Here is a 13,568-nt window from a genome sequence, read left to right as displayed (position 1 = left end):
TTGGAAAATTGCTTTTAAATTTTTTATTATTGCATATGTAACATGTTATATTAATTCCCAACTAAAAGATACAATGTTTGTTATACGATATAATTGAAAAAAAAGGCGTCGGAGATGGTTTTGAAATGAAGATCTCCATTAATTTATATATAAAATACAACATTAATTCTATATGGGAAATGTTAGCGATCATCGTTTCCAAGCCAACTGGACGCCGTTTTTTTCGATCATATTTTACTATATTTAGTTAGGAATTGTATATCTATTCGTTACCGGCGAAAAAAAACGGCGTCAGTTGGATTGCTGTCATTTTATATCTAAAATTAAAAGGTGAATCTCATTCATTGTTATTTCCAGGCCAAATTTAGTCTTTTTTTTTCGAACATATGGTATTCAAGTGAGCAAATGAATTATAATAAGAAGATAAAAAGTATAAGGGCCAAATATTTTTAATATTAATGTTTTTAAATGTATAATGTAATTAGTCTTTTCTATATAATATATATTTAGCAGTTGCCTCTATTTTTGAAATTGATGTTTATACAAATATAATTATATATTAAATAAAGCTGAAAGTTGCTAAATGGGATATTTTAATATTTGCAGTATTTTTTTTAGAAGAAAGAAAGTTAAGAAGTTTTTAAATTAAGAGGTTAAGGTAAGCTTTGATCCATTAACTTTGATCTATCAAATTTTTACGAGGTTTATAGAATCTAAGGATGATACATATTTTTACTAATATCTCTGCTAATATACACATTACAAAATGAAGGGCACACGGGAAAAACGATGAAAGCCAATTTTTTGCTATTTTGATTTTAATGTATATTTTTGGTTTTTAAGAGTTACACTTTTTGGTACCTAAATATATTATATACCTGGTATAAACGGAAATATCGATTATGATATCGATAACGCTCACATAGAAACAGCTATTTAAAAATGGGAAAAACTAGTGGAAAAACGATAACAGTCAATGCGTAATTTAAATTAAAAAACGCTTTCCTGAACATTTATTGTTTTGGACACTCATCGTTTTTCCATTGTGCTCTTCAAATGGTAATGTTTGAGCTTTTCTTCTTTTATTTATTAAAATTTTGAATATAAAAGAAATTTATAAATAAATATTGTATTAAAAATTAAAAATTATATAGAGATGTTTGATGACCCTACATTTAGATGTAGGGTCATCTATTGTGTCCCTCTATAAATTTTATTCTATTTGTACAGCTTCCTATATTTTGTTAGAATTAAAAATTTACCTAAAGGTGGACAACTGGTGGACAATTTATATGTTACTGTATATTTGGTTGCAGCAACATAATTAATTTTGAGAAATATATATTGCTGCTGTGGCTGAAAGCACTCTTGTCACTTGTTGCATGTCAAATGTCAATCTTGTCTTGTGTCTTGTCAATTGTCAATCAGCGTTGCCAGAGCTGGTACATTTGTACAGATCTGGTACATTTTGGAACCGTTTGTACCAAAGTACATTTTTCACATTTCTGGTACATTTTTTAATAGTAAACATTGATTACAACAATAATTTTTTGAATAAAAATCGGCAAATTACACTCCAAATATCGAAAGTTCAAAAAAATCGACAATTTTTCCCTTAGAATTTTTTCTAATACCGCTCATCTCTAATTTCGTTTTCTACATCGCCGGTATCGCCCTCTATCAAATATAAGTCAAACTATATTCTGCCAACCCTGCCAAGAATTCTTTTTCTATCTGTGGCTGACAGTACCGAGACGACTTTGACTAATGCGCGATTTGTCTGGTACATTTTCGATCAAATCGATCAAAATCTGGTACATTTTTACCACAGAATAGTACAATTTTGGAAAAGTCTCTGGCAACGCTGTTGTCAATGTCATATTTCATATTGTCAATGTGTTTTGTTTTCGTCGTTTTTTTTATTTTTCCCGTGGAAAAAATATAATTTAAATAGTTTTTGCTGGTCCTTTATCAAATTGTAAAATAAATAGTAGTGTAACGTAAGTATATTATATTTTGTTCAGATAAAAGGGTACTCTCCAAATATTTATCTCAACATACTATTTTTTTTCTAGATTTTGTCATGGCAAAGCATCATCCTGATCTAATTTTCTGCAGAAAACAACCTGGTGTAGCTATAGGGCGTTTATGTGAAAAATGTGACGGTAAATGTGTAATTTGTGATTCTTATGTTAGGCCATGTACTCTTGTGAGAATATGTGACGAATGCAATTATGGATCATATCAAGGTAGATGTGTAATCTGTGGCGGTCCTGGTGTCTCAGATGCATATTACTGTAAAGAATGCACCATTCAAGAAAAAGATAGAGACGGTTGTCCCAAAATCGTTAATCTAGGAAGTTCAAAGACTGATCTATTTTATGAACGGAAAAAGTATGGTTTTAAAAGACGCTAGACACAATTCATCTATTAAGTTGAATTATTCAAGTATAATTATGTGTTATATCAATTGTTCATACTTTTTTGTAACGTCTTAAGAAATTAAACACAGCTCTTATAATAAAAATGTATTAGGTAGTAAAACAAAAATCACAAAAATAACATAATCTTAAAATTAATATGGAAACAAACTTTAGCTCAAAATAATGTAACAGTTTCATGTAAATAGTAAAAATATGTACAACCTAAATAGAAAGTACTGAACTTACAAAAACATTCTCAGATTATAGATTCAAAACAGAAATTTTTTCTTTTTTTTCTTTTCTGCCGAGTTAGTTTCAGTTTCATCCACATCTTTGTCAATATCAACTTTATATTCTCTTTCTTTGTCTTTGTGTCTGTGTAAAGTTGGGATAATTTTTTTGATTTTCTTAAGTTTCTTCTTCTTTTCCTTCTTATCTTTTTCGGGTTGGTCCTTATCACTATCCCTTTTTAAACTATATAAATTTAATTGACTGCTAATACTGTTATCTTCTTCAGCCTCCCTTACTCTGTCCATTTCAAGGCATTCAATTATTTCATTTCTCCTTTCAACAATTTCTAATAACCTGAAAAATACATTAACATCATATAATAATACAGCCAATCCACATATCAAAAATATATAAGTAAACAAACATGGCAAATTTGAATTTTGATATGAATATAATGTTTAGACCAATAATAGGAAATGTGTGATTAAAATGGAGTACCTATTAATTAAAGCCTCTTCTTTAGTTTTATCTGAGTCAGTTTTATTGGCCTCTGGTTGCATCATTATGCAGCGAATCTGATATTCAACGTCTGCATGTTCTTCCTCCAATCTCTGCTGGCGCCTTCTGCAATGAAAAAAGTTTATAAGTAATATATTATAATAATGTAATATGAAATTGGATAAATTTTCAGGCTTGGGTAGTAAGAAGCAACTTTGCTGCTGTAATACACTTACCATTCAAGCTTAACTCTTTTTTATACCGGATGTTCCTTAAGCCGGTCCCACACACTGTGGCAAACACCTTCCAATGTTGGACACATGAATATTTGCCACGTCTTGTAGGAGCCACACTTGTCAATATTGTCGATGAGCTCTAATCACATGCTAATATTTAAAAGGGTGATTCTTGGGCCAGTCATAAGAAAAAAACTTCATACGAATGTATGTCCTAAACAAAAATGGGGAAACACCAGAACACCTTATTACTGAGTGCGCCGAGACGACAACCGTGTGTGCCATAAACTTAGGTATGGCTGATGTCAAAGATGGAGAGCTGGACTCTGTAGAGCCGTGTCAGATACTGGCTTTTGTTAAAAGCCCTGAGACTGAGTTATAACTCAAGAAAGGGGAACACACAATAGATTTGTAAGGTTGCGGTGATTAACCTCCCTCCTAAACATTCTACTACATAATATGTCCCAAACATCTTAACTTTTGAGATACAGGGTGGTAAATTTTCTAAAAAACACTTCATATATTAACTGATATCACAGATTTTTTTATGGAATTTGATACACTTCTTATATGCATCAAAATTAATTTTGATGCAACAATAATTTCTTCTACCTCTTAAATGAGTGACGATTTCGAAAATTGTTTATTTTAAGAGAAATTAGTGGCGTACTATTTTTTTTCCAAAACTATACTAAGGGCTGGCAAAGATTAGTCTTGGGTCGAGATTTCCGGGATGTAAGAAGAGTACAATGTGTCTATAATGTACTGAACAAAGAGAGGACAGTAAACACGTTGCCAAACATATGAAATAAACCGAGAAACTGTGCACATCGCTAAGAGACGTGGAAGGGGATAAGCAGATTTGTCGCAGTTGACCAGTCGACCCAATCAATACCTCTGTCAGTAATTAAAGTTCTAGGGAAAGGTGTACGTCATGCGTTCACGATTTAATTACGTCTCGTGATACTTAATTTGTTCATTTATTAACGAATCGTTGTAATTTTCCCTATGGCAAGCTAGAAACACTTGCATTTTTGGTAAAAATAAGTGGAATTGAGTAGGTGTTCGATAGTGGTCGCGCTATTAGAACTCTGAATTCAAAAATCGATATCTCGAAATCTATTAGAAATAAGAGATTGTAGTTTTTTCAAGAACTTTGTTAATATTTCTGCTGTGTTTTCTTTGTAGACAGTATGTGAAAATCTTTATCAATAAAAAAATTACACGATTGCTGAAAATTGCTATGCTCTAAAAGTAAATGGATGGATTGTTTACAATTTTTGAATAGAAAAAACAACCCTATCGAATTTTTCTTATGTAAACATATTGTAAAATATCCAATCTTGGAAATAAAAAAAAAGTTTCAATATCTAAAGTGGTTCTTCAGTTATGGCCTGTTATGTGTTAAAAAGTTGAATTTTTAAATTATCGCGATTACTGACGTTTTCTCGTTATAAAAAAAATGACACCCTAACGTTATCCTTATAATTCCATTTTGAGATGCTCAGAAACATGTCTAATGACTTTATCTAGTTATCTCTTGAAAAAAAGTCTTTTAAAAATAAGCGGTTTGCGATCGTGATTTTACTTTACTTCATAGGGAAAGGCGTATCGGCAACGCCGCAACAGCACACCGTCGCGCGTCGCGTCGGTCGGTCGCATTTCTCTCACTCCGACTTAATAAGATCCCTATGCGATTTAGTTCCACACATGTAAATGCCGACCCAAAAGTAACAGTTGCCAGCACGGTATATAAAACCCGTATGGACGCCACTGGTTGAAATAAATTAAATCGTTTGTACATCAAAAATGGCATATTGAGGCACAGAAGACATTTATTAAGATTCATAAAGATATCTATCAAACATTAGCGTTATTATGAAAAAAAAATTGAAAATTTTGCTACCCTGCATCTGAAAAGTTATGATGTTTAGGACGTACATTCATATGAAGTTTTTTTCTTAGAATAGGTTCAAGAATCACCGCCTTAAATATTATCATGTCATTAAGGAACACCCTGTATATAAAAAACATAAAGAAAAACTTATACTTACAAGTACATGAGTTCTGCTTGTCTTCTAAACAGTTCATTTTTCTCATTAACTATTTCAAACAGTTGCAGTATTAGATCTTCCACATCAATTGGCACATCATCTATAAACAAAAATCATTACGTTAATACAATTTAAGTATGATTTACCAATAAAATAACTATGTACCTGTTGGAGTACTTTCGGCACCTTCGCATTTTTCTCTGATAATTTGTTCCAACCTAACACCTTGCTTTTCAAGTCCTTGCTGTTGAATCTCAATGGTATCTAATTCCCTACGAATTTCAGAAATTGGAAGTGTTTTGACAATTCTTCTTTCAGGAATTGGCCGGGTTGGTGCCTGCCCTTTTTTCCTTTTCCACCTCCCCAAAGTACTTTTATTGAGCACAGATACACCATCATTATCGGAAGTACCTAAAAATATACAGGGTGTCATTGAAATTGTGTAAAAAATCGGGAGGTAATAGTACTCCTAAAAATAGTAAAAAAAGTTAAGTATAGGGTGGAAAATGCATATTAAGGGAGTTAGGGGCACTGAAACGGTGAATTTAAAAACGATTGTTTTGAAATTGTAGGTTTAAAAAACGAGATAAAATTTCGAAAAAAAATCCTCTGTCATAAATTTTGACCCTAAATCAAACGGTGATACTGAAAAATTATTTGGAAAAGCGGAAAGGGTAGTTTTTGCCAGGGTAGGGGGTTGTTTCGCGAATAACTTTTTTGAGGTTATCTTTTTTTGCAGCGCGGGTTTATTTTTTGAAAACTACATATTTTTTCCTACAAAAAAGGTATTCTTGTTGCACATCATCCAGAGCGATGGTTTTCGAGGAAATTGGAGGCAAAGGGTTTGCTCTGATGGGTTGCTAACTGGTTAATCAATATAAACTTATCAAAAGTAACCAACTAGTTATTAAATAATTAATTGGAAAATCATAAATTTCATGATATTGTCAAGAAAAATGGCGTACCCGCCAGAAATTAAAAATGTATTACTGGTTGCCTGCACAACCGCAACGTATCCGCCAGAAATTAAAAGACTTTTTCAGGCGCCATCTTTTAGTCAATTCGAGAAGTAAGGGAATCAGACAATGGAATTGTCTGGTATGAAGAAGTACGCTTTCCGAGAATTGGGGAAATTTCGAGAAGCAGTCAATAGAGCCGGAGCCATCGAACTGAGACAGTTTTTGAAATTTGAATATACCGCGTGGAAATTGAAAATCGGACAATTTGGTGAAGGAATCTTATAAATAGTTAGTTTGTTGTGTGTTATAAGTTAGTAATTGTGTATAAAGTGAGAAAATAAATTCGTTAAGTATTTTAATTAATTATTTGGCAACTACTTGGCTACTTTTGAACCACCATAACTTTCGTAAGTTTATGTTGATTAACCAGTTAGCAACCCATCAGAGCAAACTCTTTGGGCGATGTGCAACAAGAGTACCATTTTTGTAGGAAAAACTATGTAGTTTTCAAAAAATGAACCCAGGTTACAAAAAAAATAACCTCAAAAAAATTATTCACGAAACAACCCCCCACCCTTGCAAAAATTACCCTTTCCGCTTTTCCAAATAATTTTTCCAAAATTAATTTTTACTTCGAACTTTACAAAGATCTTACCTTGAGTATCACAACCAATGTTTATGTTTTGTTTATTTCTATTTTCCTCATCCTTAACATCTTTGTTCTTTGGAACATCCTCATTTGTGGGAATGGTTGTGGTGGCACTATCTGAATCTATTGGAGATATTTGACTAGGCAATCTATCTGATATATTTTTCGTGTCGGGATTTGGTGTGGATGCTTTTGGTGGAGGTGGAGCCCTTTTATTTTTTCTGCTTCTTATGGTTCCTGACAGGTTGGGAGACTGTGACTGAAAATAAAAACTTAAGTAAGTATCTCTGAAATTTTTTTCGATGTACTTAAACAGCCGTTAAACGGTAGCCTACTAAAATACTGTTAATAGATATTGTGACGTCGTTCATGTCGGCGGAAAGTAATGCCTAGCCATAAGCATATTGCAAGAGCATCTGTGGCTCCGTGGCTGAGACTATCGGTTCGTGAGCGCATGGTCCGGGGTTAAAATCTCACGCTGACCAAGACTTTTTTATATATTTTTTTGCTTATAGCATGATCTTATTGCATTGGTTTCACTCTTTTTGGTTGGATTGGTTTAGTTATTTGGCGGGTTGGTTAGCGTGGTTATTTGGAGGGTGTTAATTCATTGGTTAGTTGGTTATTTGGTGGGGTTGGTTGATTTTTACTAATTTATATTTGTTTTTTATATTTTTTATCAGTGTCGGGGTTAGTTGCGTTGGTTAAGTTGGTTATTTGGTGGGGTGGATAGCGTTGGTTAGTCCTTATAAAATTTCTGTATTTCATAAAGCCGTCAAGTGCGTCACATCAACGACGTCATACCTATTAACGGCATTTTAGTAAGCTACCGTTTAACGGCAGTTTAAGTACAGCCTATTTTTAAGGCTGTACTTAAACTGCCGTTAAGGTATGACGTCGTTGATGTGACGCACTTGACGGTTTTATGAAATATAGGAATTTTATAAGGACTAACCAACACTATCCACCCCACCAAATAACCAACTTTAACCAACGCAACTAACCTCGACACTGATAAAAAAATTTAAAAACAAATATAAATTAGTAAAACCAACCAACCCCACCAAATAACCAACTAACCAATGAATTAACACCCTCCAAATAATCACGCTAACCAACCCGCCAAATAACTAAACCAATCCAACCAAAAAGAGTGAAATCAATGCAATAAGATCATGTTATAAGCAAAAAAAATATAAAAAAGTCTTTTAATATAAAAAATATAAAAAAGCGTGCATTTTAATAGGCTTTTAAGAGGCATTTTAGTAGGCTACCGTTTAACGGCTGTTTAAGTACATCGTTTTTTTAACGATGCTTTACTAGAAAGAACATTAGATTTGTTCTATATTACTGGATTATCTACACTTGTTTTATCCAACTATTTTTTTATTCATACCGTATGATCGAAAAAAAAAAACGTTGACTTGGAAATGAACATCGATGACATTCCCCATATAATTTACATATAAAATGATATTTCTTCATTTAATAGCCATCGTTGACGCCGTTTTTTTTCGATCATATTCTATTTCACCCCTCATTTCAAACCAGCTCTTTTTGAACAGCAATAACTATTGCGAATTAAACCGAGAAATTGATTTGGACTACATCAAAAAAGCTTGGGAAATTAAGTATAGATTTGTTTATAAAATTCTGTAGTATAGAATATATAATTTTGTATGTCTAATTTTGGATACAGGGTGGGCAAGTGTTTTGAAAATTCCTGATATAAAATCAAGTCTCTTATTTGAGATTTTGACTGAAACCTTTTTAAAAAATTGCGGGCTCTAGTATCACACGTTTGATAAAATATTTTCATTTTTATACCGGGTGCGTCTGGAAAGTGGTCTCTCACCCCTATAACTTTTTTATTTTTTCAGATAAAAAAAAAGATATTTGGTATGTTAGTATATGACTTAAAGTAGGATTGATTGACGCATTCAATTGTTTTTGATCACCTCCTGTTTCACCGGAAATTACTACATCTTTTGATTTTTAAATGGCACCCTCGGTATATTTCTACTTTGACATATCGCATGTCAACTTTTGACATTTTCGCTTAAAAAAGCGTATTTTAAATTTCAATCGAGAGTGCCATGGTTGTGTTAAAAACACCAATTTTAAATCAAGGAGCCTTGGAGCAATAGATTTGATTGTCTAATGTTTTTCGTATCTTGTCCTGGCCAGTTAAAGGATGTCCTAATCGTATTTTTAATCATATCCTAATTTTTTCAAAGGAACAAGAGTAGCTCATTAGGATATTTGGAAAAAGCATTTTTTTACAAAAGCATTTAATTTGGTAACAAACACTTGGCATTTCGAGTCAAACTGTCGTTATGAACCACATGTAACATTTTAAAATAAATTATATGCGAAAATGTCAAAAGTTGACATTGATAAAATATGTCATTTTCCATTGAATAAAATAGAAATATACCGAAGGTGCCATTTAAAATCAAAAGTTGTAGTCATTTCCGGTGAAACAGGAAACGACCAAAAACAATTGAATATGTCAATCAATCCTAATTTATGTCATTTTGTAATTTTGTAGTTGGAACAACAATATATCTATTTTTGGCTCTTCCAGTATGTACAGTTGTGCATATTATAGTCTGAATAGATTTAAATAAGATACTAGAATAAAATAATAAAATATTTCTAGTTCAAAAGCATCAATAATTTGAAATTTAAAATAATTTTGAGATAGCTTTAGATGTGTAGAAAACATAAAAATGATCATATTTCAGAAATATCTCCACTGAAACTAAACCAATTCTATTAAAAAAACTACTAACTTCAGAGTCAAGATCTATTTTAATCACCCTGTATACCTATGAATATATAACGAAAATTTAGGTTACCATTGCCCGCATACCCTGAAAGAAAGATTGCAGTGAAAACGTGAAATAAAAAACCTGATAGAAGTTTTTTCAGAGCACTGGCTCACCTCATAATTAATTTTAACTTACAAGACTTTGACTTGGGCTTGTGGTAAGACTACTCGAACCTGAGTGGTCTGCTCTAAACGGCAATGGTGGTCTTGGAGCAGGTTTCTTTTTTCTCGCACTGCCGAACGCACTTCCACTTGAAATAGACGAATTTGACCCTCCGTGACTGCTTTTACTCAAAACAGAGAGCGTATCGCGAGGTTTGGGTTCTGGAGGACTGGAAAATGTTGATCTGAAAAGAAGAGCAAGAAAAATTAGTCGAGCATTGTCTAAAAGTAAATATTAATTAAAATTCACATACATGTTGGAATAATATGCAGAGTCTTTGCTGGAAACAGAAATAGTATCGCTAACTTTAATTTCTTTTTGGAGTACTGATGCTGTGGACGATCTGGTAACCCGATATTTAAGCATATTTTATGAAAATACGCACAATAACAACGCAACGTACTTTAAAATTAGGATTAATTGTTACGTATGTAAGAATGCTGATAAATTTTATAGCTAGTGATTTTGAAGTTCACGTATTTCACCCACTAGGTATATCACAGTTATAAAACACGTTTCAAACTGAACTAAAATAATAAAGAAAGACACACACTTGGCTCGCCAAAGTTGCAGTAGACTGAAAAATAAAACAGAGTTCTTAAATTATCATCTTCGGGCCAACGTTTATGATAAATTGCTTTAAAACAGGAAGCAGGCAAACTTTCAAATGCATTTATATCAAATTAAAAGTCTCTTTGACTATTCGCAAAATACACTGTTCTTGTTTGATTAGAGAATGTACTTCTAGAATATTAATAGATGTTGTGAAATTTCAATTTAAAAAGATTCAAAATCAAATTTCATATGTATTAGTAATATTTAAATAATTACTGTATACTAACAATAATGCTTCATGTAATACGTATCCAATTAGGAACCAATATACAGGGTGGCCCATCGAAAACGTTCCGCAAGGCATAACGGCCAGGGTAATTTTTCTTCAGAAAATCCAAAAACACGTCAATTTTGTTTGTGAGGGGGACAACTTTTGCCCCAAAAATTATTGCAAAATCTTCAACCCTCTAAGCGGGGGTGTCATCACCCAATTTTCTTCAAATGGGAAAGGGGGTTAAGTGGTACCGCAATGAAAAGGGCTTTCTATTCTTTATAATTTCCCGCTTCGTTTTTGAAAATCGGTCGAATAATTGAGAAAATATGAAGGATTGAAATTTGAAAAGTTTATTTAAACATTTACGAGAATAAATGATAAGGATAAATTCTTCGACCAATTTGCTGTTTTTTCTTATTATTTCTAGATGTTTACGCATTTTTTCACTTGCCACAAGGTTGAACGATCAGGTGTGGTAGTTGCTAGATAGCTGTTCTGTGACTTATGCGGTGAAGTTCTTCTTAATATCGTTAAACTTTTTAACAATTATGGTGTACTCACTTGCAGGAAAAGTGGAAATAATCGACCTTTATTTTAAAAATAATGAATGTGGCAATCGGGTTGCGCAGATATTCAATGACCGCCATCCTGACAAACACCTTTATGGCAAAATTATTCGCGAGTTAGTAGCAAAATTTCGCGAAACTCTGGTTCCGTTATGAATAAAAAGAGACACAGGGAAAATCCTGTAGTAAATGAAGCTATGGAGGTATTCGTATTGGGCCAAGTTGCCATGGATAGTAAGCTGAGTACAAGAAAATTAGCCAATGAGACCGGCCTGAATCGTACAAGTGTCCAAAGGATATTAAAAAAACCCGTTCCACAAAAAAAAAGTTCCACCCGTACAAAATTCAGTTGGTACAAGAACTCAACGAAGACGATTTTGATCGTCGCTTGCAATTTTGTAAAACTATGAGTGAACGAGTGGCGAATGATAATCATTTTCTATTTAATGTGTGTTTTTTCGGATGAGTGTACTTTCTTTTTGAACGGTGTCGTTAATCGGTACAACTGTCGGTATTGGGCTGAGGACAACCCCAGTGTTCTTCACGAGGTGCACACACAAAACCCTCAGAAATTGAACGTGTGGGCTGGTATTTTTGGAAATACTATTATGGGTGAGTTTAACAATATTGAGAAGGACAACGCACAAGTCACAGAACAGCTATCTAACAACTACCGCACCTGATCGTTCAACCTTGTGGAAAAAATGCGTAAACATCTAGAAATAATAAGAAAAAACCTCAAATTGGTCGAAGGAATTTATCCTTATCATTTACTCTGATAAATGTTTAAATAAACTTTTCAAATTTCAATCCTTTATATTTTCTCAATGACTTGACCGATTTTCAAAAACGAGGCGGGGAAATATAGAGAATAGAAAGTTCTTTTCATTGCGGTGCCACTTGACACCCCTTCCCATTTAAAAAAAGTTGGGGGATGACACCCCCGCTGAGAGGGTTGACGATTTTGCAATCATATTTGGGGCAAAAGTTGTCCCCCTCATAAACAAAATTGACGTGTTTTTGGATTTTTTGAAAAAAAAAATACCCTGGCCGTTATACCTTGCGGAACATTTTCGATGGGCCACCCTGTATAAAATACATTCACAGGACAGGAAAAAACTGACACTTTAAAATTTTGATATATTTTAAGTTTCATATATTTTGTTCTAGTGGGCCGATTCTGATGATGTTTTAAGCAATTTGTAGCTAAATTATTTGACTTTTTAGTATCTCTTTCTAAATTAAAAATGAAAGTTTCCTTCCATCTATCAATTATACGAGGGAAAATAAAATCTTGATATTTTGGTGAAAATTTGCAACACCCTGTGGAATAGGTGAAGAAAGCAAGGAATTTAAAAATAATTTTATCATCTAGGTACGTCTTTTCCCGATAGTTTATTTTTTGATTCATCTCAATAGCTTTATTTTTGTTGGAGATATTCGCTCTTGAATAAGACAGTATCGATTTACAGCAATTTTTGCATTGATTTTGGGTCCTCATTAACACACTGAAAAGTCAATATTACTATTGTTTATTGACGTCATAGATAAAGGAAACAAGCTTATATTGGAATGCTCGGCGTGCCGCTAAAACTTATAATTGTTTTGGGCATTGGCGTAACTACAGGGGAGCCCGGGTGTGCCGCCCACCCCTCCAGGTACTGCTGGGCACCCCACAGATAAATCCTGAATTATCACTCTTGGCTACGTATTAATTTTTATTTGCTTGAGATGTAGTAAAAATTACGTTTTCTAGTTTTGTTTAGTTAATATTATTTTGTCGTATTCAAAAAATGTGTTAAATTTATTTTTTTTAGAAAATTTATAGGTATTTAAGTAATCTACGGGAACATGGTTTGATTGTAACCAAGATTGTAACCACTGTAACCAAGTGTATGAAATTTATTGATAGAGAAATTCATGGAAACGTTTTATTAAAAAAAACTAATAAATTAAATGTGTTTTTTAAAATTATTTTTCATTTTAAAAAAATAAAAGCCCTAGGCCCCCACTGGTCTCTACACCAGGATAAATTGCTAGTTACGCTAATGGTTTTCGGGTGCATACGTTGCACGGGATCTGGCGCTGTTATGGCAGTTGGTAAGAACCAATTACGTTTAAATAAAA

The 13,568-nt window shown here is 32.9% G+C and overlaps 1 protein-coding gene and 1 long non-coding RNA gene across 4 annotated transcripts in view; one reads left to right on the top strand and one right to left on the bottom strand.

The window, feature by feature from the left end:
• Positions 1-1,776: 1,776 nt before the first annotated feature.
• On the top strand, positions 1,777-2,676 carry LOC115879990. Its single transcript, XR_004049784.1, has 2 exons — positions 1,777-2,000; positions 2,076-2,676. It is a non-coding gene; the product is annotated as an uncharacterized LOC115879990 (long non-coding RNA).
• LOC115879954 (MICAL-like protein 1) overlaps positions 2,489-13,568 on the bottom strand; it is a 246,258-nt gene continuing 235,178 nt past the window's right edge. For all 3 annotated transcript variants that reach the window (XM_030897021.1, XM_030897030.1, XM_030897040.1), the window contains 6 exons: positions 10,020-10,230; positions 7,057-7,309; positions 5,608-5,853; positions 5,443-5,542; positions 3,153-3,278; positions 2,489-3,008 (listed from right to left, as the gene is read on the bottom strand). In XM_030897021.1, the coding sequence (XP_030752881.1) occupies positions 2,693-3,008; positions 3,153-3,278; positions 5,443-5,542; positions 5,608-5,853; positions 7,057-7,309; positions 10,020-10,230 (1,252 nt within the window). In that variant the 3' untranslated portion in view covers positions 2,489-2,692. The remainder of the gene's footprint in view (positions 3,009-3,152; positions 3,279-5,442; positions 5,543-5,607; positions 5,854-7,056; positions 7,310-10,019; positions 10,231-13,568) is intronic.

Source organism: Sitophilus oryzae, unplaced genomic scaffold (assembly GCF_002938485.1).
Source record: "Sitophilus oryzae breed Bouriz unplaced genomic scaffold, Soryzae_2.0 scaffold_1067_pilon_pilon, whole genome shotgun sequence".
Lineage (NCBI taxonomy): Eukaryota > Metazoa > Arthropoda > Insecta > Coleoptera > Curculionidae > Sitophilus > Sitophilus oryzae.
The sequence above is the reverse complement of the archived record's forward strand: the minus strand, read 5'-3'. Positions and strand labels throughout refer to the sequence as shown.